The sequence below is a fragment of the Corapipo altera genome, unplaced genomic scaffold, assembly GCF_003945725.1.
Source record: "Corapipo altera isolate COAL_440 unplaced genomic scaffold, ASM394572v1 61, whole genome shotgun sequence".
Lineage (NCBI taxonomy): Eukaryota > Metazoa > Chordata > Aves > Passeriformes > Pipridae > Corapipo > Corapipo altera.
The window spans coordinates 280,319-306,712 of record NW_020884910.1 but is presented as its reverse complement, the minus strand read 5'-3'; the positions used below and the strand labels follow the sequence as shown (position 1 = coordinate 306,712).

Sequence of the window (26,394 nt, the reverse complement as noted above, 5' to 3'; positions counted from 1 at the left end):
AGTGAAATGAGAAACTAGAAAGCAATGAGGCTAACATTAACATTTTAAATCATGTCTGAAATTCAAAACAAAGCATTATGAATGAAAAAGGTAAGAAGTGACTTTTTATTCCTAATTTTCCACCTCCTGTAATGCCAAGTTAAATCTCTGAAGATCAGCTGTCAATCCAACCATAATTTATATTTTTATAAATATAATTACTTTCCAAATTCCAGAACATTTAAGATGCACAAAGATCACTCTCCTATTTTTTTCTCACAATGCTAAGAATTAGAAATAGACTATTTTGTATTTTAAATTTGTTTAAACATTCATAAATAGGGATACAGAAGTCTTCCAGCCAAAAGGAGTCAGAGTGAAAGTGTTATCCTTTCCTGATACATCCTTCTTTCTGATTTCCTTCCTTCCTATTCTACCCCTCCAGGATTAGCACATACTTTCTTGAGATCATTGCAGACAATGGATGTTTGAGACAGTTCACACAGTTATGTCAGTCAGTGAAATGGAGGCAGGGGGCAACCTCCACCACCAGAGGATGCAGGGTGGGGGAAAAAGAACAAACATGGAAACATCTGTAAGGGGGTTAAAGTACAGAAGCCATCTGCACCCAAAACATACAGAATGTACAACACTTTCAAGCTTCAAGAAGCACCCTATCATTTTGCACTAACAATTTAAAGTCAATTTCTAATACTACAAGTCAAATTTTGCCCTGAAATTTTGTTTTATGAATGCTACACACTGGTCCAGTAACAGCAACACAATGTCATCACTAACAAAGTACTTAGGTTTTGATGAAGGTTCTGAAGATTTTGGAGTCTATACTGAATGAGAGAAATACAAAGATCAATACTTCTCCTTATGCTTTTCAAATGTCTTTACTATTTTGGGTCATTTTAGATACACAGGAATATTTACAATGTTTTTCAGTTTTCTTAAAATCAAAAGCAAACAGTTAATCTGTAAAGACATTCATACATTTTAACAAGACAAAGCCTTACTTTGTGTTTCTGCAGGCCCAAGATGAAGTTATAGGAGTACTTAAGGCTGAAAAAATTGACTTGGCTTTGCTTGAAGCACAATACGGCTTTGTTACTCCCAAGAAGGTGTTAGAGGCACTCCAGCGAGATGCTATTCAAACAAAGGCTGAGCAATGGCAAGAAGATATCTATGAAAAGCCTATGGGAGAGGTAAGAACAAGTAATTGATATTTAACCGGAGTTCCCACCAAATTAAACAGAAAATACCTCACCTACTTCTGAGGAAGAAAGCAAATGAGCTCTAAATCTAGAATGTAAAACGAGTGTAAGTGACAGCAGAACAAAGTCCAGGGTCCAGCTGGGACCCAAATCTAATGATCCTCACTTGTACTGTGGGCTGGGGGCTTTACACATTGAGAGACATGATTTTGCCTAATTCAGACTCTGGTAATCACCCTTCTATTGACACAGTCTTCTTCCCCCCCCCCCCGCCCCCCTTTCTGTTATCCATATTTACAGCCCATACAAACAGAAGCTTCCCCAATCCTCCTTTGTTCCATGAAGGCCACTGTCAGTAGGGGCCCATTCCGCAGTAATGACACAGCTGTCAACCTTTGCATATCCCAGCTCCCACTAATTTGGGGGGAAGTTACAGCTATACCTGCTTGGTCTGAGTAGTTACTATAATGAGCTGGCATTAGAAACTTCATCCAGGCAGGAATCTATTATTCTCACATTACACCTAAGTAACCTTTAGTTTAATTACACTGCTGCAGCAGCCCCCATACTTTCTGAACAATGTTATCTGATTAATTTCTGCCCTGCAATGCAAATCACTGGATATTAAAACCCCTTCATATCAGAATGTGTTTTTTTATCCCAGGTAATTGTCTCCAATTCACATAAACATTTTTTAATATGCTGCTCAGTATAAATAAACATCATAAAAACAAAAGCAGAAACTATGAATAAAATTCTCCTACCAAAGGTTTTTAAAATTTTCTGACTAGAAATGTACCTAAGGATACAGGGATCATTTCAGGAAAATTACAGGAGGCAAAAGGTCAACACTCATTCAGAAGCTCAAAGGTTAAAATCTCTGGATATAATCTGAAACAGATAAAGTTCAAGTGTGAAGGTTAATTTATTTTACAACTTTGTGGCATTATGTCACAGAAACTTTGAGCACAAATGGAAATAATTTGAGGAGAAGTCCAAAGAAGTTCGAAAACGCAAGCTCAGTCTGTTACTTTACATGTAAAGTTTATACACACTTGTTCCTTCTTACACTTAATGGTAGAAAAAGAATTTCTAACACCACTGGATTTGGCAATTTCAGAAGGCAAATATCCTGAGAGCCAGTGAAAGGCTAGAAGGACCACTGCCACTCCTTGGTCTTGGTAAACCAAGAATGCTGTAGTAGGTTCGCATTCCACAATTTCAATTTCAAAATCCCCCTAAATTATGTCAGAAATACATTTAAGGGTTTTTTTATATTTTTAAAACATATATGAAAATCAAAGGAGAGATGAAACCAGCCACAAAGTCTGGGAACAGACCATTTGAATTCCCCCTTTGCCACACCTTTGTTTCTGCCTGTGCATCTCACCCTTGACAGTTTAGCCTGGTAGCCCTGAACACAGAGTATCTTCCCATAAATCAAGTGAAAATACAATTAATTTCAGAAGGCAACTGCAGGATTTCCAGTTCTTTCATGTTCTCTCACAACTCTCTCATATATTCTAATCTTTAAGTTTCTTGGTAAATTTGGTTAAGAATGTAGTGGGAAAATTTGGTGACTGGACAATTTTACTCACTGGGAACAGGATTCATAGGTGAAGAAATGTAGCAAATTAGAAAACAGCAGTAATACATCTTCCTTTGCAAAACGTACGAGGAGTGTGACAGACTAAAATCATGTCTTCCCTTCCTACGAGGAGAGTTTTTAATTTTTTTTTTAAAAACTGAGGGCTTTTTCAGTCAAACTTGCTCTACAGCTATTTCTTTCTATCAGATAAGATTATTCTTCTTCCTCACACTTGAGGGGCATAAAAGAAAACAGGCTTTCATTTCGTTTTTGCTTCTGACCCAAAGCCCTGAAAAGGTTTTCCATCTTTGCACGGTTCATAAATGGAGATCAAGCCAGTTATTCACAAAAAAATGTGTCTTCAGATCAACTGCTACTTCTCTTGAATAGAAAAGAAAGAGTATTCAACGTTCTAGTAAATATAGAATAATAATATAAGAATCATTTTCCCACACTCAAAAATAACCAGTTTTGGGTTTTTTTAAAGAATCAAAAAATACCAGAGAAGGTGATGTAGGAAAAAAGAGATAAAGAGGTAGATACTGCAGAATTTATGGTGTCTTTTTCTCATGTTTCAAACCTTCGCAGAATTAGAAAGCAGATTCTGGTTTCTAACTCTCCCCAGCATCCAATAATGCAGCCAAAAGCTAAAAAAAACCCTGGGTGCCTCACTATTTGAAATGGGATGAACAATAACTCCTGTGACTTGGAGATCTTAAAAGCAGCAAAACTAAATGAAAGCCTATATTCTGCATCCATCGAGGATAATTAAAAATATAATCCATTTTTAAAGGCCAATCTACTTGGGGAAGGACGCACACTCATCAGCCTTCTAACAAAGTATATCTGACTGTATCCTCATAACACCTTCCAAGTGTTGGTCAAAACTTTCCAAGGATGACAGCTGTAGAATACCAATAATTTAGTCATAGGAAGAGCCTGTTGACAATGCAGCATTCAGGAAAAGAAGACCAACATATCTGCATGGAAATTTGGCTCACCTAGGGTTGAAAAAGGCAAGTGCTCCCATAGTCTCTGGTAATCCCAAACTCAGGATTATACACTTATAAACAATGACCATGAGAATATTATTACCCTGAACTTTGGATAAAGAAATGTAACACCACAAAACAGTCTAAAAAGAGAAAGATGAAAAGTTCGGTTCCAATGTAATGGATTTGAGATACACCACCCTAGTTTGACTTCAGACACGAGCTGGTGGTAAAATGTATTTAAACTATTAAATTTGTGTGAATTTTTAGCTTGCTGAACTATTCACAGTTACGTAATGTTATGCCTCTTATTTTCCACTGTATTGTACAGCATGTTCAAGTATTAATTCTAGCGAAAAGCCCATATGGTTAGCAAGAACAAAACAACAAATCACTTAATTAAGATTTTATCACTTTAATTTTCAACAGAAGACATTTATACTGCTGCTTATTAGTCCTCTGTGGTTTTTAGCTAAGAACTGGTGTAGCCTGAGTAATCTTGTGTGTGTTCATATAAATGGATATTTCTGCATGGGCAGATTTAGCATTTGGCCAGAGTAATTAAGAACTCCGGGCTCTTGGAGATGGTTCTGTGTGAGGATCTCACACTAGCAGGGGTTCACACAACTTCTCTCTCTTCTCTGCTGGATACATGGGAGTCAGCCACAAGATCCCACAGGGAAAATGCAAGAGTCAAATCTGCTCCCCAGGAAGGTGCTCTTATTTTGTAGAGGAACGCAACAGTTTCCCAACAAACCACACAGAAGTGCAGCAACTCAGTACCAGGCTTTGCTCTGCTTGGTGCTGCAGGGAGGGAAGAGGTGCTGCACAGGAACACACATAGGTGTCACAAGGCCAAGTGCCCATACCCGTTACACATCTTATATGCAGATCTCAAGTGTCTGCATTAATTGTGATGTAGGATCTGCAGTGTCTCCAATTCTGTTCTCTATAACCCACCTGTACCAGGAGACAGTCCCAGCACTTCTTTCCTTCTCTCCCAAATGGAATCAATCACAAGCTCACACTCTCCACCTTGTTCCCATCCACAACAGCCAAACACCCATGGTAGAACTCATTTGGCAGCATGCTGGAAAAGGAATCTAAATGCATCTCTTAATTTGAGCAACAGGAGAAAACTGCAACATGCAAACTGCTTTAATGCAGCAGCTTATTTACTTTTCTCTCTTACCCTTTAATATAAGCAGGTCTCCCCAGGACACTACTGTTCTTTTTCCCAGTTTAAAATTCCTCGTTCCACTTCCCTGCCTTGAATACACACCTCACCCATCCCAAAAACCAGTTTGTAATCCAAACCGGTTGTAATCTCAACCCTGACAAAAGCACTGCTGTGAAGTGAAAGGCAGTGGCATCGCTCACTGAGAGCTGCAAAACAAAAACCTGGACTTACTTCTTGCATACATGCTGCTTGGATTACTGCTTCACTTAACCTCTTGTAGCCATTCAACAAATACTCCAGAGTTAACAAAATATACTGAACCTATAAAATCCTGCTGGCAAGTCCCACATCCTTTACACCCAACAGTGCAGAAGCAGAATTATTTTATACTTGGTTACTGTTGCTCAGTTGATGACTAACCCCCAGCTCCATCAAGCATTTACATGTTCAGAACCAGGCTCATTTGATTTATGATCAGCTTGTAGCCACAAATTTCAGTTTTCTTATGATAGCAATTTACACATCCCCTTTGATTACTACAAGTACTTTGGATGTGGTGCTCCAATCCACACTAATGCTTATCTCTTTTTTAACCCCATTCATGCAGACTGCCTGCCAAAAGCAGTTGGAAGTTCAAGCCTTTGCCTTCTTCCAATCTGACCTCACACTGAGGGCTGCGACCAGCAAGCACTCCTGCAAAGCTGATGCCCAGCTCACGTCAATTTAAGCAAGACAGGGCCACAGTTGCAAGCAGCACTGCATCAGAACTTTATCAAAAAACAGGAGGCAGGCTGCTTTCTGAGAACAGTGTAAATTCACCTGACAGCAGGATCTTTAAAAAGACAAGGATCAGAAACTCAGGTGACAGTGCTTCATGCATCTACAACAGTTGTTCCAAAAAAATCCCTCCAAAATCTTGGGCGGGGGGGGGGGAGGGGGGAGGGAAGGTCGATAAAACCTCTTTCTGGTAAATTAGTAGCTGAACAAAAGTTTCAATTCGTGAAATTTCCACTTCTGCTAAAATAAGGGAGAGTATGAAGAAATTAAAATGGATAGTTTTCTTCAACCTGACCTTTTAAGGCAATCCAGATCAACCTCTGTAAAAGATACTGAAAACACAGCCAAAAGATTACTGTATAAGGCGACACTTGGTTACTGAGAAAGTTTGCACATGCAAGGGTTTAGGTAAGAAATGTTTTTCCAGGAGAGGTCCTGCTTCAGGATTATGATTCCAGAAAGCTGCTGCTACAAAGTGTACAAATTATTAGTGAGCAAGATGAAAAAGACCTAATTGATCTGCTGTAAGAGCACCACAAAACAGCCAAAACAACAAAAAAAAACCCCCATAGGTTTCTGTGTCTTTCTTGATCAGCCATGAAATTAGCTCAGCTATGTTACAACAGAAAAGACTCTCTCAATGTCCTAAGTTGAAAGTCCAGGAAATTTTCACAATGGTCCACGTTTTTGTTGGAATATTCTGGACTCAAACTTTTTTCAAAGTCTTGTCAACAGCTCTTTTTTCTTTTCATAGCAGTGTCAAAAAAGTTAACAATTATTTAGGAGAAACATAAGAGAATATATATAGCTTTAAAAAAAAGCTGAGATAAGCAGGGGGAGACTGGGAAGTCTATGCAGAAATTGATGATATCCTCACTTATTCAAGGAACTCATGTTCAGGCATTCCAACTCCTCCTGTCATCATTTCTACTGGCCAAACTGTCAATAAGCATGAGGAAAAGATAATTAATCATACTGCTTGGAATTAAATTGTCCAAAATAAGCAGTGGCCCTAAGAATCTGAAGATCCAGTGCTTCTTGTAGCATATGGAATTCCTTGTGGGAGAAACATCAGAGAACCAGAACCAGCTTTGTTTCCCACACTGCCCATTTGTGAATTCTTTCCTATTAATAGAGTGAAGCACTACAATCAGACTGACCTACTAGAATACACTATGGTCTATTGAAAGAAGGCATTGGGCTGTGAGCTGAAAATTTCTCTTTTCCAAAAAGGTTACAAGGATTCCTATGACCTGGTGAAGGAGTCTCCAAAGGTGAACAAGTAGGGAAAAAAGCTGCTCACAAATACAGATTCTTCCCAGGTCTTTAGCTGGCCTCCAGTGATCCTCCCCAAAACTTCAGCTACATCAGTAATGTCTAAAGAGGAAAACCACTTATGGTTTCATACACACACTTGCATAACTCGGTCACATTCTGAATTCAAAATTATAACAGAATCCCCAGAATTATCTCTAAGTTTGAGGATATTATTTAGTTTAACAGTGTAGGTCCAGCAAACAGTTATGCCAACAACTCTGTGGTTCAGAAAAACTAAAACCGATTACCAAAACCTAAAATAGATTGTTTGACTTAAAGTATTGCTATATAACAATGTTTAGAAAAAACTGAAAATTTTCCGCTGAAAGGGTGGTCAAGCATTGGAATGGGATGCCCAGGGAGGTGGTGGAGTTGCCATCCCTGAAAGCGTTCAAGAACTGACTTCATGTGGCACTTAGTGCTGTGGTTTAGTTGGCATGGTGGTTTTCAGTTAAAAGCTGGATCAGATGATCTTGGAGGTCTTTTCCTACCTTAATGAATCTATGATTAGAAGTCAAGCAGAAATCCTTGAGGAAGGGGAGGGAATTTGGTGTTCAAAGTGTGCTATAAAGGCGCCATCTGTAAGACAAAGATCTCAACAACATGTGCAATTTGAGGAACAAAACAGGAAATGACGCTGTTAAAAAGAAATACTTCTAACTATTAAAAAATTTAGCACTTACTTATTCCAGAAACCCAGAGCCATGCTCAGAGTAAGCACAAGAGACAGGATTGTTTTCCACTCTTGGCACTACCATGTATTTACTGACAAACCAGAAAACTGCTTTTTGATGTACCTGCCTACCCTCACAAAAACAATTTAATGCTCTTATTTCCTCTGCAGCTACAAGTGAGGCAGCTATTTCTATTCAACCAAAGCCAGTCATCCACTGTGTGAAGCAGTGGACGAGGCTACTTCTGCCAAGACATCTGGTTTCTCTACCACAGTGATCAATGAGAAAAGCACAGCCCTGGGAACAGTAACTGTTAATTAGTAGCTGTTGAGGAACAGTCATGGCAGGAGGAGGAAAAGAAGGCAACTGAGGGTCCTGCAAAACAGTACCTTATTTATCAAATTTGTCAGAATTTGACTGACAGAATTAAATAAACCTTTCCAAACAGATACCAAAAGACCTGGCCATTAGGCTATTAAGTGCAGTTTTTATTATTATGCCACTCTTAAAATTTCTCAATAATGAAGCAAAGCAAAAATTTCAAAATATTTCAGGAGTTTTTGCTTTTTTTGTAGCTTGATAAAGTTGTAGAGAAACAGAAAGAAACTCACAGACGAATGCTGGATCAACTTGTAATGGTAGAAAAATCACACAGACAGACTCTGTATGAACTAGAGGAAGAGAAGAGGAAGCACAGCAAATACATGGAAAAAAGCGATGAGTTTACAAACTTGCTGGAACAAGAATGTGAAAGGTAAGGCCACCTCTTACCACAATACTAAGAAGCATGTACAATTTAATATTACATCTAAGGATCTGTCTGCTTTCTTACCCTGCATCCACTAAAAATCAGAAATATTTGCGGAGTTATCTTTTGAGAGTTCAGCTGTGAAAACATGACTAATACTTTTAAATAATAATAATGCCTACATCTCCATGAGCCGGTGAGGTAGGATAAACAGTTGGCAGATTCTTCAGCACTTTTGCAGGATGACATGGATGTTACACTGTAGAGAATACAAGGAGATATGCAAATGTATAAAGTTACAACCAACAAGACACAGGTGAACCTTTCAGTGTGTTTTAGATGCTCGGTATACACTACAGTATGCAAGTAACAATAAGAGAAATCAGGCAGGCAGCCTTTGATGGCAGAAGAAAAAGACATGAGGAAAAGTAGGTGTTTGTCAGACAGAGAGAGGAAGCAAAAGTAGAGGATAATTTATGGAAAGCTTTGAAAATAAGAATGACAAAGTTCTCATATCAGCATTAGCATAAACCCCACAAATCCAACTTTATTATAAAGTGTAACCTAAAAGCATCACAGTTTGTTTAAGCACAGTCTTACAATATCAACACCAATTCTCAGAAGAATTTAACAATTTATTATCATTTACTGTCTTTAAAAAAAGCAACTTTATACTGTGGCTTTTCTGAACCTGCAGTAAAACTGAACACATCCTAAGGAAAAAAATATCAAAGAACATTTCCTATTCCCTGCATAGCTAGTCCAGAAGATAGGAGAATATTGTCTCAGTTTCCTTTCGCTTAGGAACAGATGGAAATGTTTGGGTGTGAGAATGTCAAGCCTATTCTAAACTCACATTATGCATAGATAATTCTTCCTTTGCTTCGCCTGTGTAACATCATGTTCTACGTATTTTGGCAGTGTTCGCACTCTGCACTACACCTCTCTCCTGCACATCTATCAAAGACAGCACATATGCTTCCCACCAAGTACCCAGCCATATTTATGGCTTGAAACTACAGAGGTTGGGGAGAAAAACCCTTTTGTTTCCCAGAAAAAATGTACACAGATGCAGGCAAGCACAAGCACGCAGAGAAGAGCATATACTGTGAACTGTTCTTGTGAAACATCACAGTATCAGGAACCAAAGCCTGAGATCAGTGGAAGTGTTTGTCTCTGCTGTCTTCTCAAAATCTCAGACACTCATCTCTTACAGACAGAGCTAAACAACTACAGTTGCTAAAAGTGAGGAAATGTTACATCAGATGCATGTGCTCACACTGCGTGAAAAGCTGCACAGAAGAAAAGGCTAAGCACCAGAGTCGTTGCAATTTATTTATTTTTTTTAAACAGGATAGGCATGGGATTAAAACTCTCTTCCCTGCCCCTTCACCATAACCCTCCCTCTCCCTCCACCCCCCTTCTCCAAGAAGACTCTAAAACATTTACCACTATCATCTACAACATTTAGTCTAGCTGCCTGGAAAATGGTGGGAAGAGGGAGGAGTACTGAGGTGTCTAATGAGACCTTAGAGGATGTAATAATAGATTTCAGATTAAGTCTCAATTTTCGTAATTTTTTTTTTTTTTGAGAACGTATTTTATGTGGAAAAGCTTAAGGGGGTGTGATGTCACATGTTGAGCTGATTCCAAAACGTTTGCCAAGTAATGTCGCCATCAAGATCTCCATGCAATTGCCTGCCATAACAAAAAAACAAAAAAAAGACAACGAAAAACTCCAAAACCAAAAAAACACTCAGCAAGTTAAGGTACAGCTCTTTCTACATTAGCCTGCCTGATACAGCAAAGTGACCTTCTCCTCCATTTCAAAAACCTTAGTTCAATTTAAATTTTCTCAGGATGTGAATTTTGCATTTGGATTAGGAACAAATAGAACTCTACCCAAAGTTTCACACATAAAGCAATGACAAATGAATCTTTGTTTACTCCCAATTCAATTCAATTAAAAAAAAAAAAAAACAGGGGCAGAAAAGCAGTAAGTATTCATCAAAGAATTTACTTTTTGTTTTCAGCCAGAAGCAATATTCTCTATTAGATGTGTGATGGATATATAGTATTCTTAACAGTATTTCAGATTCAAAGCAAAATCCTGAACTTCAATTAGTCAAAAAAGTATCTTGTTTTTATCAAAGAGCAAGGGTACAGTATATGCTAAAGATATCCTTCAAAAGTATAGAATGTATGCAAGCCAAAGAAGGTACATGAATAATATGTGACTATGTGATCAAAATGAAAAACACTTAGACATTATGAAACACTGATGCTGAAGTTCTGAAAACTACTACTAATAGCAAGAAGAAAGAAACTATTAGTCAGATCCAACTCCTACGTACTGTTCTGGATACATTCACAAATAAGACAGAAAGAAAGCATTTCCTCTTTCTTGTATATGGGCTCAGGAAGAACTGAAAAATTCCTAAATGAAAATTTTAGTGATGAATTTATGACATAAACTAGGCAACCCTCCACCCCTAGGGCCTTTCTGCTGCCTTACGCCCTTCACCGATGACATTTCTCATTAAAAGTTAATGTTTGGATTGTGCAAAATATTAAGAGTCTTCCATGACTCAGTAAAAACTCTTCACCTTAAACAATCGAGACTCACTTTGACTTCATAATAAGGAAACAAGACTTTTTGTCCTCAGCAGTTGTACATTGTCAGATTTGGGAGTTTAAGCTTTTGACAGGACTGGTGACAGCTTTCAAGGTATGAGAACCAGATTAGCATTTAAGGTTAACCCTTTAGGCATTTTAAGCATTCTTCTTGCTGTCAGCCAAAACTAATCCTCCATAGGCTTGCTGTAGTTTCAAGATAGAGACTGGTCTTCAAACTGAACTGAGTGTCATTACTTACAAGAGACCTTTACCAGTAAACAAATGATGAAATCATGCTACCATCATTATACTGATTCATCTTCAGTCATATGTACTTTTAAGGCATGGAGACACTGACAAGCCTCTAGCAGATAAGAAAAGGTTCTGAGGAGAAAAGGAGACCAGTGGACAACAACTGGATAGGTCCTTCCTGCACTTCAATGTGAATTATACTCTGTAACTGTGCAGATCAGACAGGAACACCAAGACAAACCATTTGTGCATGGCAGTGTACTAGACCAAGTCAACCAGAGTCCAGAAGGGAAATATTTGTTGCACTGTTGGAACCTAAAGAAATACAGCACTAAAGCTCATAGTAACATAATAATAAAAAAAAAAAAAATCCAGAAGCTAGATACACAGACTACGAGCTGCACATGAAGAACTGCAGCATAAAAGCCACTGACTTTGTTTAGAAGTGCTTGCATTTCATGGGGTTGGAGGATGGAGAGTAGAATTAAGGACTAGGAGGAAAACTTACTTTAGATTGTAATGCAGACTCCACTGTATCTTCCCTGAGGATGTACCCATTTGTCCAAAAATACTAATCCACAATCTGTATTTTTGCAGCACAGTTAAATAATACAAGATGCTGTTTAAAAAAAAAACATTTTATGAGGGTAAAATATGAAACTAGAAGGTTTTCCAGATATGCATGTTCCTGGTTTGAGAACACATGGCACATGCATGCAAGTATTTATGCATTTACACAGTACTCTCTACCCCACACCAAAACCAAGAAACAAAACAGCAAAATAGTAAAATGTTTAGCACTTACACAGTCCTTTTCCACTGCAAATCTCAAGGAGCTTTAAATATTATGTAAGCACATTTATTCCCCATTTTCTAACTACTGAAAGAAAATGAAGGTATGATGCAAATAAATCAATCACAAGTACCTGGATGAAAGGAAGAAATGTTCCAATGTATAGGTGTGTTCCAACTTCAAACTTTCTATATACTATATAGACCCAAATATACAAGGGGTAAAGCTTTATTATGAAGATACATGGGTTATTCAACAGGACAGAGAAAAATATCATTTTGCTAATAAGCAATGTAAATAGATTTTTAAAGGCAGTTATGATAAATGTTGCTCTCAGAATTCAAATATTAGCACAAAACTCTGCAGGTCGGTATAGAAGCAATTAATAAGATCTTAAGTTTAAGGATCATCTACCAATATGAGAGTCCTTTTCTATAGGGAGGAAAGCCGTAAGTTTTTCTTTTAGCTCTGAATTCATACTCGCAAAGGTCATCTAGAGAACCTAGTCCAAAGAAGAACATCATGTAGTTGTTTACAGACAAGAAAATCCTAACATTTCCTAAATGCAAACTTATGCCCTATGCTTTAAGCAAGTGAAAAACCCTAAGCCAGTCACCTAACCATTCCACTTTATCAGACTACAGATGACAGAACACAGATGTGTTCTTAACACATCAAGTAAAGGGCCTTCTCAGTGTTAAGATAAAAGTAATAATTATACCCATCTGAGGGGTCGGCATTCACCAAGTACAAAAAAATGAAACCTAATATGCACAAGTCTCACACCTGTAGTCTTTCTCATCTAGCAAAACACCACAAAACACTGTGTTTTTTGCTCCAACTGCTGCCACCCTCAAGGTCAAGTCAGTTAATGTGACAACCTGTTGAGTGATACAGGTTGGAACTGATCTCTGGAGATCTCCAGCACAACTTGCTGAGTGCAGGGCTAACTTCACAGTCAGATCAGGTTGCTCAGATCCTTGTCCAGCTGACTATTGAAGATCCCCAAGGGTCAGTGATTCTGCTGGCTGCCTGGGGTCCTTATGCAGTCTTAGGCATCTTCATCAAAAGACCTTTTCCCTCAGTTTCATTGTAGGCATTGTTCTGGTCTGGCTTCTGTGGAATGTTTAACCAAAACCGCTCCCAATAAGAGATTAATTATGTCTCTTCTGGAAGGCTCTGAACCTAATCCATCTTCACTGTCTCTGATCTTTCAGCTGCCTTGGGCACAAATAAGCTTTCAGCACTTCCTTGCCATCTTGCCCACACAAAGTTTCTGTGACTCCATCTGGACACATTTCTCTGGGTGTTTCAGTGTACTCTGAATTGGAAACTTGGCATTGTCCACCTCTGCTCTGTTCATAGCACTCCATAGGTCTTATTCTTCAGGTCTTTTCTTCTTCATTCACTCTCTGTGCTTCTCCTCACAGAAACTCAAAGCCAGCCATCATCTCTATGATGACTCAAGCCTACTCCAACCACCACCAAAACAACAAATCTTACCATGTGAGCAACCTGTCATCATCCCCAACTCCATGAGACAAGAAGGGAACTCAGTCTTTTAACTATCTGCCCTTGGTTTCATCCTTACAGTTCTCTAATAGCTCCATTCTTAAAACCGGGGTAACAAAGACATACCACTTGTTATTCAGCCTATTGTACCTAGGCACATTTTTACCTGAACCTTTCTAGATTTAAGACTCACAAATTTTTCTTCATAGTACCTCCAAGAAAAATAAATATTGGAAAAAAACCCCAAAATAACAAACAAACAAAAAATTCCCACTCACATATAAACCAAACATATCTTTCTGTACTTCCAAATAACTAAATCCTTTTCCAGGCCCTCACTTCAATTTTTTTATCATTTCCACATTGGCTGTCTCAGCCTTCTATGTATCTTCACTGAATGCACACTCAGTACTGCATTAAAGCCATGTATTTCTTCTCGTGTACCCTCACAGTACATTCTTACCCTCTAAGGAAATGTTATTACATGGACTAAACATCACACTAAAGCTGTACCAAAATTAAATCATATTATGTTATAATACTGCTCAGGTATTGAGTAAGTAAGAAAGGAGATTTCATGACACTGAGCACTCTAGGTAAAGTGTTTTGGGGTTTTTTTTCAGTGTCAGATTAAAGTAATTGCTACACACAGTAGGTCAAGTGAGCAGTGCTTGAAAATTGGGACAGGGCATCAAGGAGAGGAGCGATCTTAGCTAAAAGGTGAAGTGTGTTAGCATGTTACCAGGATAACATTGCTATACTTTAATTCAAACACATTTACACACTGGAATAACAATATATTGAAGGTCTGGAAAATTCAATATTCTATAAGAGTGCGTATAATTAATATTTGCTATTTTTCTTAATGAAGCCAATTAAATATAAGAAGCAGGACCTTATCTCTATAGAAAGCTGCAGTACAAATAAACACCGTTGACTTATTTATTCTACATGTGTTACCAGCGGTTTTTGATTTCATGCACACTGAACTATTGTTGTCGATTGCATTGTACTCAAATGCAATCATTTCCTTTTAGCTTTCTGGCAATGAGTTCTATGTATTACATATGCCAGAGACTATGTCTTGCAAGCTGTGGAATGGATGCCAGATCTCTGTACATTTGACCTTTTTCATGGGTATCTAGTGCTCTGTAGGTGACTAAGAAAGACCCACCACAAGCAAAATATTAGCATTCTTATTCTACATTACACTCCAATGGGACAGCCCCACTAATAATACCACTGAGGCACGAAGACAGACTCAAGGAAGTGATGTACACAGATTAATTACCTCATGCTCATATGTGAAAAACTATGTACTGTTGCACTACATAACTTTCAACAGATGTTGTGAAATCAAATCCTTGTCAAAATTCAAGGATTCAAAGATTCTTACAACAGTCTCTGTGCATGGTGGAAGACAAAAATAACTTATCTTAGAGCAAATAAATAGAATTTAGGGTTAAGACCCTAAAACTGTTAAACAAGGTCACATTCTGTTTTTTCAATACTAAAATTAAGAACAAATAGAAATAGAAACAGGGTTTTCAACTCAGCGTTAACATAACTGAGAAATTCTCTATATCCATGGTGCAATTCTAAATTATTCCACCTACTGTAATCAGTGCACAGATGCAAGATCTAGATGATAACCGTTTCTCATGCAACTCACTGACACTGGTGGAATGACACAGAGAAGTGAGACTCATATTTAGTTGTGTTTTTTTTTAATTCTGAGCACATAACATGTCTGTTCACTGCTTCAGGCACACTATCACAATTACCAACCAGTACTATCATTGCATACTTTGAGGATGGGAGGACAAAACGAATAACCTTAGTCAAAAGATGTTCTCCTACACTGCTACCCTCACGAGTGGGGAAAAAGCTGCTCATTGCCCTATGCCCTCCCTGTGAAAGGACACAAATTCTCCTGAAAGGGACAACTGTGGAGAGCCACCCTGGTGGCAGTTCTCTGGTCAGCACTTTTAACGCCAGTGTCAGAGCTCAAAGGGAAAGATGATCTTGCTAAGCTGGCAAGTCTTAGAATATTTATGGCTCTTGTAAATCAACACGTAATCAGTGACCAGCATGAAGCACTGGCCAAATATGCTCCTGGTGTGGCACTGCCCTCAGTAATGGGGCCCTCGCTCTAGTCACCAATTTACATTTCCAAATAAGACTGAGCGCACCACTCCATGTGTGGCACAGCAGAACAAGCCTAATCATAAGCAACAATAAAAGCAGATGACTGTACCAAGACCTGTGACCAAAAAAAGACACTGTGCACTTCTGATTCATTGCAGGGTGGGGTTGTGAGAGAAGGAGAAATTGGCACAGGATTTCATAACCGGAGTTTGAAAAGAAAACACACAACATCAGACAGACAGAAAAATCCATAAATCGTTTTCTAAGATAGAAAATTTGACACTACCATAATTTTCCAGGACAAACCATTGCTATGGGAAAAGTTGTACTCCTATCTGAATGTGGAGGAGGAGAAATCTCAACAAAGATCTTTCTCGTGGCAGAAAAATTTAAGGGACTTGCATGTGCTATAATTAGTTTTGTATCTTAAGAACAGGCAAGAGAAAAATGGCCATGAGAATGAAGGTCACACATCAGTTACCAAGACTTGAGATCTAAACTCAACCAAGTTTCCCATGGCATGCTGTGAGTTTCAGTGCACTCATGCCCAGCTAGAAAATCTGTGAGCATTTTATACACGTACAAAAGAACTTTCAGAAAAATGTCACAGCCTCAGTCTCCATGCTGAGACAGTCATTTTAAACAGAGAATAAATAAGAAAAATCAGAAGCACTAAATCAGTCAAGAACAGAGATTACTTGAAAAAATTGTTAAAAATAAACATCAAAATCTTCTTACATGATAATTTTGATTTTCATGGAAGTACATTATTTTGTTTCTTGAGCCTGAAATGCACATTGTACAGCCTTTCAGGAAAACACCACTCATTTGGATAAAGTGCCTGAAGACTAAGAGTGTGAACACATTGAAAAAGTAAGTTCAATACTTGAACCTTTCTGCTAAGAATATTTGAAAAAACCCCCACAGAATATGTATAAATTCAGAAATTAACTAAAAGTTCAAGAAAACTTTCATTTTTAAAATTTGTGCTTCAGTCCCCTGTTGGGGAGAGGGGGGAGGCAGGTCAGGTGGGTGGCTCAGAGTAGCAAATGAGAGTAGTGAGAAGAAAAATCATTAGACCATCTAGTCTCTCCCTTGGCAACAGAGGGTTGTTCTCCCAAGTACGCTGTTGTCAATTTTCCTTCTCATTTCAAATGCCAAAATGCACAAAGGTCTCAATCCCTGTAGAAATGTTCTATAAAAGTTGCATTGTCATAAATAAAATTATACTTTTATATCTGTTCAATAATTTATTGTCCTTAACAGCTCAATACAGTACTTCCTTTCTGTCTTGAAAGATAACTAGATACTTGGCTAAGGCTGAAAAAGAACCCATTTTGGTCACAGACAGACCCAGCTGAGATCCACAGCAGCTAAAACTCTAAGATGAGAGTTTGAGCAGGCTGCAGCAAGGTCTGCTGCTTCAGGACAATTCTGAAGGGAGAACTGCCTACTCCCCTTCCGTGGTAGGTCCCAGCTGCACAGCCCTTGGGATAAAAAACCCAACACAATGGCCCCCGTGAGGCATGATTTTGAAGGAACTCCAAAGTCTGAGCAGCAGAGAATTAACCAGTCCCTTCACACTCCCACAGAAAAGTTTATGCTGTGAAACATGACCAGTAAAAGCTAGATCTTGCACAGACACACTGACAACAGAAGGCTCCAGCACTAAAGACTTGATCATCAACAACATTAGTTTACAAGCAGATAAAAATCCAAATCCAATACTTGTGACCAAAAGAGGACAGGGGAAGTATTCTGCTATTCATTGCCCCCCCTCCAAAATAGGAAATTAAAAGTGCCAAAGGGCTAATAACACTGAAAATACCCAGACAGCTAACTGATTTATGTCGGCCAGGTTTGGCCTAGCATCAGTTACCTTCTCCCAGACTCTACCTTTGCCAAGAGCGTTGGAGAAGGGAAACTCACTGAATCCAGAAACATGGTTGTTTTCAAATATGTACCTAAGGCTTGACGAGATATACCTTGCACAGGTCTGCTCTCACTCTCTGTCCAAGATACTTCGAGCAGCCTCAGCAGAGACAGCATCCAAGTCATGATATTGCAAAAGAGTGTCACTAAAACTGCTCTTTGCCTTATTTACTTCCTTGCCAATACCTTTCCAGTGGCACATTTTGCTTGAAATTACAAGAGCTGATTAAAAACCTGCAGCTTAAAACAGAGCTCTTGACTTTTAAAGGCCATCAAAGTCTTGCCTTTTATATGCTACTGGGAAATTCCTCTGCCTCAGCACTTTGATTCACAGTACCTTCAAGTCACTGGGGGTAGACACATATCCCACAAACATTATCAGGGTATAAACCCCTGTTTTTCTTAAACTGTCCTTCCATTTCAGTTACCATCTCACTCACACTTCCTTGCACACCATGCTAGCCTCCCTCCTCACAGTCTGAATAAAACCAGACAATTTTGTGGAAAAGAAAGTAAAACAGCACAAATGGAGATCATGCACCCTCCTCTCCTTCCAATTTGATTTGTATGCTAAAAATGTCAAGGTTATCAGGAAATTCTTAGCACTGTAAACCTTAATCTGACATACAAAAGATGACTTTTAGGAATGTTCAGATCCTACAATTTGCATTTAAGTCATCAGGAAATTGGGACATCGTTTATTAAATGTTTAGACAATATTTCACGTTTCTCATTTCAAAACTTCCTCTTACATCCGACTGAGGAACTGAGAAGCAAGACTCACTCACTGAAATCCTAAAATTCTCCCTTTTTTTTTCTTCAATAGTCTTGCCAGCTAAACTCTGGATGTCCTTGTATTCTGTCAGACAGGAGAATGAGTCAGACTGTCCCTAATTGGCTTTCTAAAAGGGAAATTGAGAAGTTTGAGGACATATTTGGATAAACACACTTACTGGATAAAGTTACTTAACTTTTTATATCTCTAAGTTTGCTTCAAAATCCTTATAGGATAGATTTAAGAATAGCCAATAAAAACTATAGGTTATAAATAAACTTAATGAAAACCACTGTATTAAAACTCAAAGGACCTTGTAAACATGCTTATCAAAGCTTCACCACCGTAATACAGCACTACATCCATAAATCCATGTTATAGATTGCTAGTCACCCACCACAACTCTTATTGAAATATCAGCCCTATATAGATCATCTTTGGTTCAGAAACCATTTTTCTCAGGGTTTCTGAACACAATTTAACAGCCAACACTGCAGCTCTGATTGAAAAAGCAATGAACAAACTCTGACTTTATACAGTTCAACTCTCCTTAACAGACAGTGAAAACTACTGTTATCGTCTGTGTGTGCTTTAGGTCTCCCTGAGTGCAGTATTTGGCCTAGAAATAAAGGATTATTGAGATACACAGTACTAAACCTACAGAAGGGCATAATACTGAGCTGATTTACCTTCCTAATCTCTCAGTTTACCAAAGGGTAAGGAAATTTATAATATACCATTTTGGAATGCATCATTTCTTGCAATTGCAGATATTCAACAGCACGGAGTTTTATCAAAGGAATGTACCTTACAGATTCAAGATCCTGATTTCTATGAATTCCCATCTTCTTTAGCTCTGTATTAGCTTCAGATGCAAAGTAAGAAAAGAAGGTATTCAAAACCTTCTAGTTTCATAAAATACATTTTTATATGATTATCTGTTAGCCTGTTTTCCATAGATGCTTATAAGAATTATCGAATTTTAAGAACAGTTTGGTCTAAATTTCTTGTCTGTAACCAGTCTTAAAGTTAAGCTAATTTCATATAATATCAGGTTTCACTGCCAGCATTTCATTAAAATGTGTAGTTTAATACTTACATATGCAAAGATCTGAGTCTCAAAACAAGTACAGACAAACTTGCCCTTGGGTATTCTGATTACTAAATGCAAAGATAGTTGGTTTTATGGTATCCAGCAGATATCCATTTCTTGGAGAAAACTGAGAAGGAGCTGTTCATGATAAAAACATCAACATATAAAAGAATTTGCAAAGTGCTTGAAATAAAAAAATTAGCTTTTTAGCCACCTGACAAGACTGTTGCCATGGCTACATCTTTAAAATAATTCTAGTACCAAAGCACAGGTTAAGGCAGTACAGTTGTATTTCAGAAAGTAGTTGAGAAAGTGATCCAGGAAGAAACAGTTCAGTTTTGTTAGACTACAGAAAGACTTCTGGAATAGGATGCATAAACCTTACCTAAAGTAAAACAAAAATAGGCTGCTGGTATTTAAGCTTAAAATTCAGAAGAAGACTGTTTAAACTCAGTAGAAAGTTGGCAGATGCAAATGCATGCACAGTTCAGGATGATACATCAATTAAGAATGAAACTGTTATAACTCTGTATTCTTGGAAATAAAGCATTTAAGTAGCTAATGAAGTTTGACAGGAAGTAGCAAAGCTCTTTCTATTCAAAGAGCATTTCAAACAAGCAGAATTAAAAAAAAAAAAGAAACCAAACCAAACCAACGAAAAAACAAAACCTCAAAAAAACCCAACTACAAACCAAACAGTCAAAGAACAAGGGTACAAGGACTCCCATTCAGTTCCAGGTCCAAGAATCCAACATAAAAATTAGTCTGTCCAGTTGTAAATGCAGACATGGATAGAATGTGATTCTGTGCTTCAGAAAGTATGTGAGAAGAAAACATTCAGAGGAATATGATTATACTACTGATACAGTATTTAAAACAGAATTAGAAAACACATTGTGCTGATGTAGGAGCTGTACAGCTGTTACAAACAAAAAAAAGGAAGGCAGAAAAGTGAAGCAAAATAATATAAATATATTTAACTGTGTAAAAGGATATCTAGACTTTCTGTGAGTTGAAGTACATATATAAACAGATAATCATATAAACGTTAGACTACTGACTGTAGATCCAAAATAATGACAAGGGCAGGAATCAGAATCTGGACATTCTTCTCCTCTGAACACTAAGGTGTAAAATTAATTTGGTTCATTTGTCACAGCCTTAGTTCTTTTTCATTTGTATTCTTCCCTGACTGACAGCATCAGAGTCCAATATTTTGGAAGTCAAGGCGGTTTTCACATTAGGCTACTGAGAAAGAGTCTGTGAAGCCATCTGAAACTGATCTGCTAATAGAAAAAGCTTTAAATCAAATTTGCACAACACAAAGCAACAAGCTTATTAGCACTTTACTAGGACTAAATGGTATTTAAGTATTCTAAAAGAACTTGAATGAGAACCTGATGAACTATGAGCAGATGGGTAATTCCTCCAATAAAGCAGACAGGGAAATGGGAGGCAGCGCTCTTTTTTAACAATAAACTATAGTAATGAAGAGAACCGGCACATATCTGACAAACACAAAAAACTCCAGCCAGCTGAGAGGAAAGCAGAATCATGTGCCAAGTCTGCTCTCCTTCCCCACCTGTCCTTAAGTAACACTCTGCTGTTCTATCCTGCTAATTCTGGTATCTGAACGGAAGCAAGACTGAGTTTAGAGCAGTTCGTTTACCGTCTCCTGGCAGGGATATGTTTTTCATGCACTTTGATGTGCATTAAAAAAACCCTAAGGGTCTGACTATTTGCTCACAATTGTTTGAAATAAATATTTACCAAGTTCTATTTTTAATTGAGTTTCTTGGGCTATGCACCTACCCATCATCATCATCCCATTTTCTCATCCCTAAACTAATTTCAACTAAAATGCAAGAAAGAAACAAAGACTTCTAAATTATTAAATGCCTACAGGGCTCTTGAAAACAGGTATCTTTTAGTGTCCAGAATAATTAAGCAAGAGTTCAATTTGACCCCAGTAAGAGAACATTGCAGAAAAAATTTGTATTCATCCTAACAGGGTGGAAGACTAGTACCTGGCTCATTACTGGACAATAAAAAAATCCAGTCATGAAACAAACTTCCATAACTCATTTTGTTTCACAACTACACAAACAGCTTTTTTCCACAGCAAATAATGCTGTATTTACAAACCTTACAGAAAGAGCTATCCATCCTTACTGCACACAAATTAAGAAGTAACATTAGAAGTTTGATTTGCCATTGCAAAAGTTGAATATTTAGAAAGCTGTAGAATATCACAACCTTCACTTTTTCCTTTTCTTTCTAAAAAGCTAAGAATGAGATCATAGGAACCCATGCATAAGTCTCTTGAAAATATCTGCAATGAAATATTTAGTAAAATTTTAAAGAAATAAGTACTAGCATGTGGGGTCATAGTTTCAAAAGAGCTTAGGCATCCAGCCTTCTTATTCTTAAGAGAACTGCAGCCAGACTTCCCAATGCATTAAGGGATGCAGCAGTTCATAAAAATAATGGGGAGAGGAATAAAGATGCTGAGCTCATGGGAACAGTTAGGCTTTTAAAAATTATTCCTAATAGAGCCAAGCTCTCCTACCTCCAAGAAGAAAGGGAGAGGTTGTTTGTTTTTAAAAGAAAAATACTAAAAATATCTTCAATTACATTTATCCTAAAAAATGCTGGAGGGAACATACTGCAAGACCTCTTCAACTGAATCCATGCAAATAAAAAAGCAATTATGCAAAATGTATATGATGAATATTTAAGACACTGAAATATCTTCAAGAATTAGGACATAGGAATACTTGAATCCTAATACAAGATGGCACTAAGACCAAGAATGCAGGAAAAAAAACATTGTGAACCATTTGAACATCACTTTCTTGCAGCATCCAGAGCTCTACCTCAATTCTTTCAGAAACTTCTCCTCATGTTTGTTCAGCTGTTATAATTACAGCAGGAAAGAAAAAAGCTGATTATTTGCTGTGTAACACTTAGGAAGTTCTTCCTTATTTGACAAAAACTTCTCACTTTCCTCAAGTGTAAAACTGAACGATGATACAACACCAGGTCACTACTGGTGTCAAACCTTATTCACTGTCATTGCACTTAGAACAAATACATAAAACAAGAGAGTACATACAACTACGTGCTAGAGGAATTAATAAGCTCTTCATAAAGTATATTCTAAGCAGGCATTCATATGCAAGTTCCATGCATTGGTTTCTTATTTTTTTAAAAATATATTTATTCTATTTTATCCATCTGTCCTCTGATACGTCAGTCCTTAGTACTGAAATAATTCCATTTAATTTCCTTTTCTGTTCTTATCATCAAGTCTATAAAGAGTACATATTCTTGCAGCCATTAAGGTAAAACATGTATTTTTGGTTGCAGCCCAAAAAGAATCCTAACCTTCACTTTCTTTTCAGGTAACGTTTCTGTTTCTCCACTCTGAGGTATCCAGACAATCTTATAATAGCTATATTACCTCACCTTTTAGTAAGCTTAACATGGAGCGAATTCTGTCTTCCTGGGGCTCATGTTCCCCTCTCTGCTTTCCACTGTAGCTGTAAATTATGTTTGGAAACAAAAGGTAAACTCTGTTCCATGTTTGACATCAGAGGTGGGATTCAGTTTATAGATGAAGATATCTAAAGCAAGGGACTTTGCTCAGATGTCTGTGTTTCGGAGGTGGCACCTGAGATCCCAATGTTGTCCATGGAAATGTACTCATGACAGTCCCATTCAACTGACTGAAGACAGACATCTTCACATCGACTAAAATCCCACTCTAAAAGTGATGACTTGTAGATAACTCAGCTAAGTCACTACCCCTTTCTGTAACCTCTCCTGGAATAGGCAATTTGAAAGACAGATCTGCACCGGGCTGTTGATTTGTAACACAGGTTCTTGTACTTCTCCCTCGTGCAGTTATTGACCACTGACTGACCCAGGCTATGTGTTTCACATCCACTGCATCTGCCCATTCAGGTTTCTTACCATTCTACTTCTGGCAACACAATTAGACCTCACATTTCAGTTCTCAAGGAAACACTCTTTTGGAAGAAAATTAATTCAGGAAATCGGAGGGGAAAAAAAAGGCAAACAGCAAAATCACAGAAATATCTGAAAATTACGGATTTTATAGAAGTCCACTAACTTCCATGCTTCACTCTGAGTTTGGAACAAATGGAATGTGATAAGCAGGTATGTGATGTGTGGTGGAATTTGTGTCAATCCTCACTGGGATACACTTGCTAGTAAGTGATAAAATGGTTAGGAAATTTGTGCTAAACCCACATGGTTAAAAAAAAAAAAAGAAATGTGAGAAAGAAAAAAATTTCTTTGATTACTGCTGTCTTTTCTCATTATTCATGTTGGGATATCCCTGTTTATCAGCAAAGAAAAGGGAAAACATATAATGACAGGGAAAGGGAAAAAAATACAACCACTATTTGACTCTAAACTGTTTGGCTAAATTTAAAGTTACAAAATGTGTTTACATTAAGAACCTGAGCTTTGTTTGAATGTTTACTTTATAAAAGTTCTGAGTTGAGAAGCTTGCAGAGTGAACTGCATGATACTGTCAGTGTAAATTACAGGTTTTATTTGCCACAGTCCTCTGCAATGAGGAGCTGGCCAAGAGCCAAACAAAAGGGCATAATTTAAAACACTCAATCAGTTATATTCTGAGACATTTTGTTTAGTGTTTAATAAGCTCTCCAGGGATGGAGAAATTACTAAAGCACATTGTCTTGACATGAGCTAAAATGGTCCTCTCTCGTCACCACATTTCTGGGAATCTGACATTAATGCATTCGATGAACATAGGTCCATATAAATACATACACACACATATATACACACTCTTATTTTTGTACATATGTGTATTGAGATACATTTTATTTTACAGTTTTACACATCTGATGTTCTTAATTGAATTCCATCTTTCAGCTGAAATGTCCATATTCAGTGAAATTTCCACACACATTTGTATATTCACTCGTCTGCTCTCTCTGCACAATTTCTTGTTTCATATATTAAGAGAGGACACAATCAAATGCATCACACACAATGCATCATGAACGGAGAGTGAAGGCAGTTCAGGAGCTGTTCTTTAGTCTGCCTTACATTATGGAGACAGAGAGCCTCTATGAACATAAAAACGTGGTAACTCCAAAATTAAAAGTACATCAAAAAGCTTGTTGCTTTTATTGATGATGAGGTTATGACACTTTTACCAGAAATTTCTAACCCAAAAATTTAGGAAATTCTGCTGAGCCTGTTGATGTAAAACAGAGGCACTGAAATGCTTAACAGTTGTTTCTGAGGATTCAGCAATATGAATGAAAAAGAAGAGAAAATTATTATTTTGAAATCAAATGTATCTCCTATCAGAAATCAAGATAAGACATTATTAGAAAACAAATTATTCTCTCCCTGCATACCTTACAGTTTACCTCCTACACTTTCGTTAGGCATCCTATATCAAGAGTCCTGACCTCATGCTAGAATAAATGTCCTAACATTGTTTACAAGATCTTTTTATTCTCGACTTTCAAGTCACTATGAAATAGTAATGGCTGGTTTTGGTACCCTACATACAATTAAATCAACAAAAAAATTAAACTAAGATATTTTGGATTCTTGGAAGGAAGCAAACAGAACAGATTTTGTAATACTTATTCCCAGAAGGGAAGGAATGAATCAGAAACGTAAAATTCCTGACCTGGTGACCATAATCTCAAAAAGTGCATTTAGGTTGCAATTACTGTCATCTATTTACATTGTTGAAATATTTATTTCATTAGTATACAGGTAGGTTATTTTTACACACTTTATTTTCTCCACACTAGTTAGCTAACATCTTAGTTTACATCTTTTAAAAGCATACAAACATTCTGCTTAAAAGGAAATGGCATAAAATAGCATCAGAAGACATTCTAGACTTTAAAAACCAAATATTTACACCAGATCTCTATTCTACTCATGTTGCATCCTCCTCTTAGAACATTTACAAACTTGTAATCATAATCTGCAATAAAGCCCCAAAAGCATTAGATTTGTTGTCTCTCTAGTTTATTCAGAGAGCTCTAAAGAATATGCAATTCTTAATCATCTCTAGGCAAAATTTCAACATGGAAAACAATCTACAACAGCATCAGCAATCTGGACAGAATGGGGAAGTAAACAAGCATACTGATCCCTAAGACCCAGGGAAGAAACTCATCCTAGCACAGCAAACCAACACTGCTTATATTTAAGCCTGAAAAAAACAATTCAAATGACAATTGACAAAAGGATTTAAAGAATTCTAAAAGCTCAAATCTACCCATTTAGAAGTCACAGCTGAGAGAACATCCCATCTTCTCAGCATTAGAAAAGGCAACCATGACAGTGATACCCAAATCGAAGTCAACTAGTGACTCTCCTCAAAATAGCTCATACCCACTGCCATGTGACAGCACAGGTAAGACACACAGAAGGCAGGTGAGTAGGATTAATCATGCCAATGTTTTTAGAATCAACTACATTGTTGGTGGTCATCCTTATAATATGTTAGATCTTCCGATATCTTCCCATGTCCTGTAGAGAGATGCATTAAGTGAACTAAGAACAAGTTTTTGTTAAGGAAGGTAGGGAAAGATGCATGAAGAGATTGCTCTAGTTCAAATTCTGTGTGGCAAATTTAATGGGATTTCAGATCAGAAGCTTTGCAAGTGAAGGAGACAGCTACTTCTGATTAATGCCCTACAACACTAGTGCTGAGACGTTAAGGTTAGACCAGGATCAAAAAGGGTTTCTCTCAGTGCCTCTATGTCA

At 37.5% G+C, this 26,394-nt stretch overlaps 2 protein-coding genes across 6 annotated transcripts in view; one reads left to right on the top strand and one right to left on the bottom strand.

Annotated features, from left to right (window-relative positions):
• CMSS1 (cms1 ribosomal small subunit homolog) overlaps positions 1-26,394 on the bottom strand; it is a 222,676-nt gene that overhangs the window by 144,582 nt on the left and 51,700 nt on the right. The gene's annotated exons all lie outside the window — the stretch shown is intronic.
• The window catches only part of FILIP1L (filamin A interacting protein 1 like), a 142,111-nt gene that overhangs the window by 67,459 nt on the left and 48,258 nt on the right, over positions 1-26,394 (top strand). For both annotated transcript variants that reach the window (XM_027653358.1, XM_027653359.1), the window contains exons 4-5: positions 1,017-1,190; positions 8,303-8,481. In XM_027653358.1, the coding sequence (XP_027509159.1) occupies positions 1,017-1,190; positions 8,303-8,481 (353 nt within the window). The remainder of the gene's footprint in view (positions 1-1,016; positions 1,191-8,302; positions 8,482-26,394) is intronic.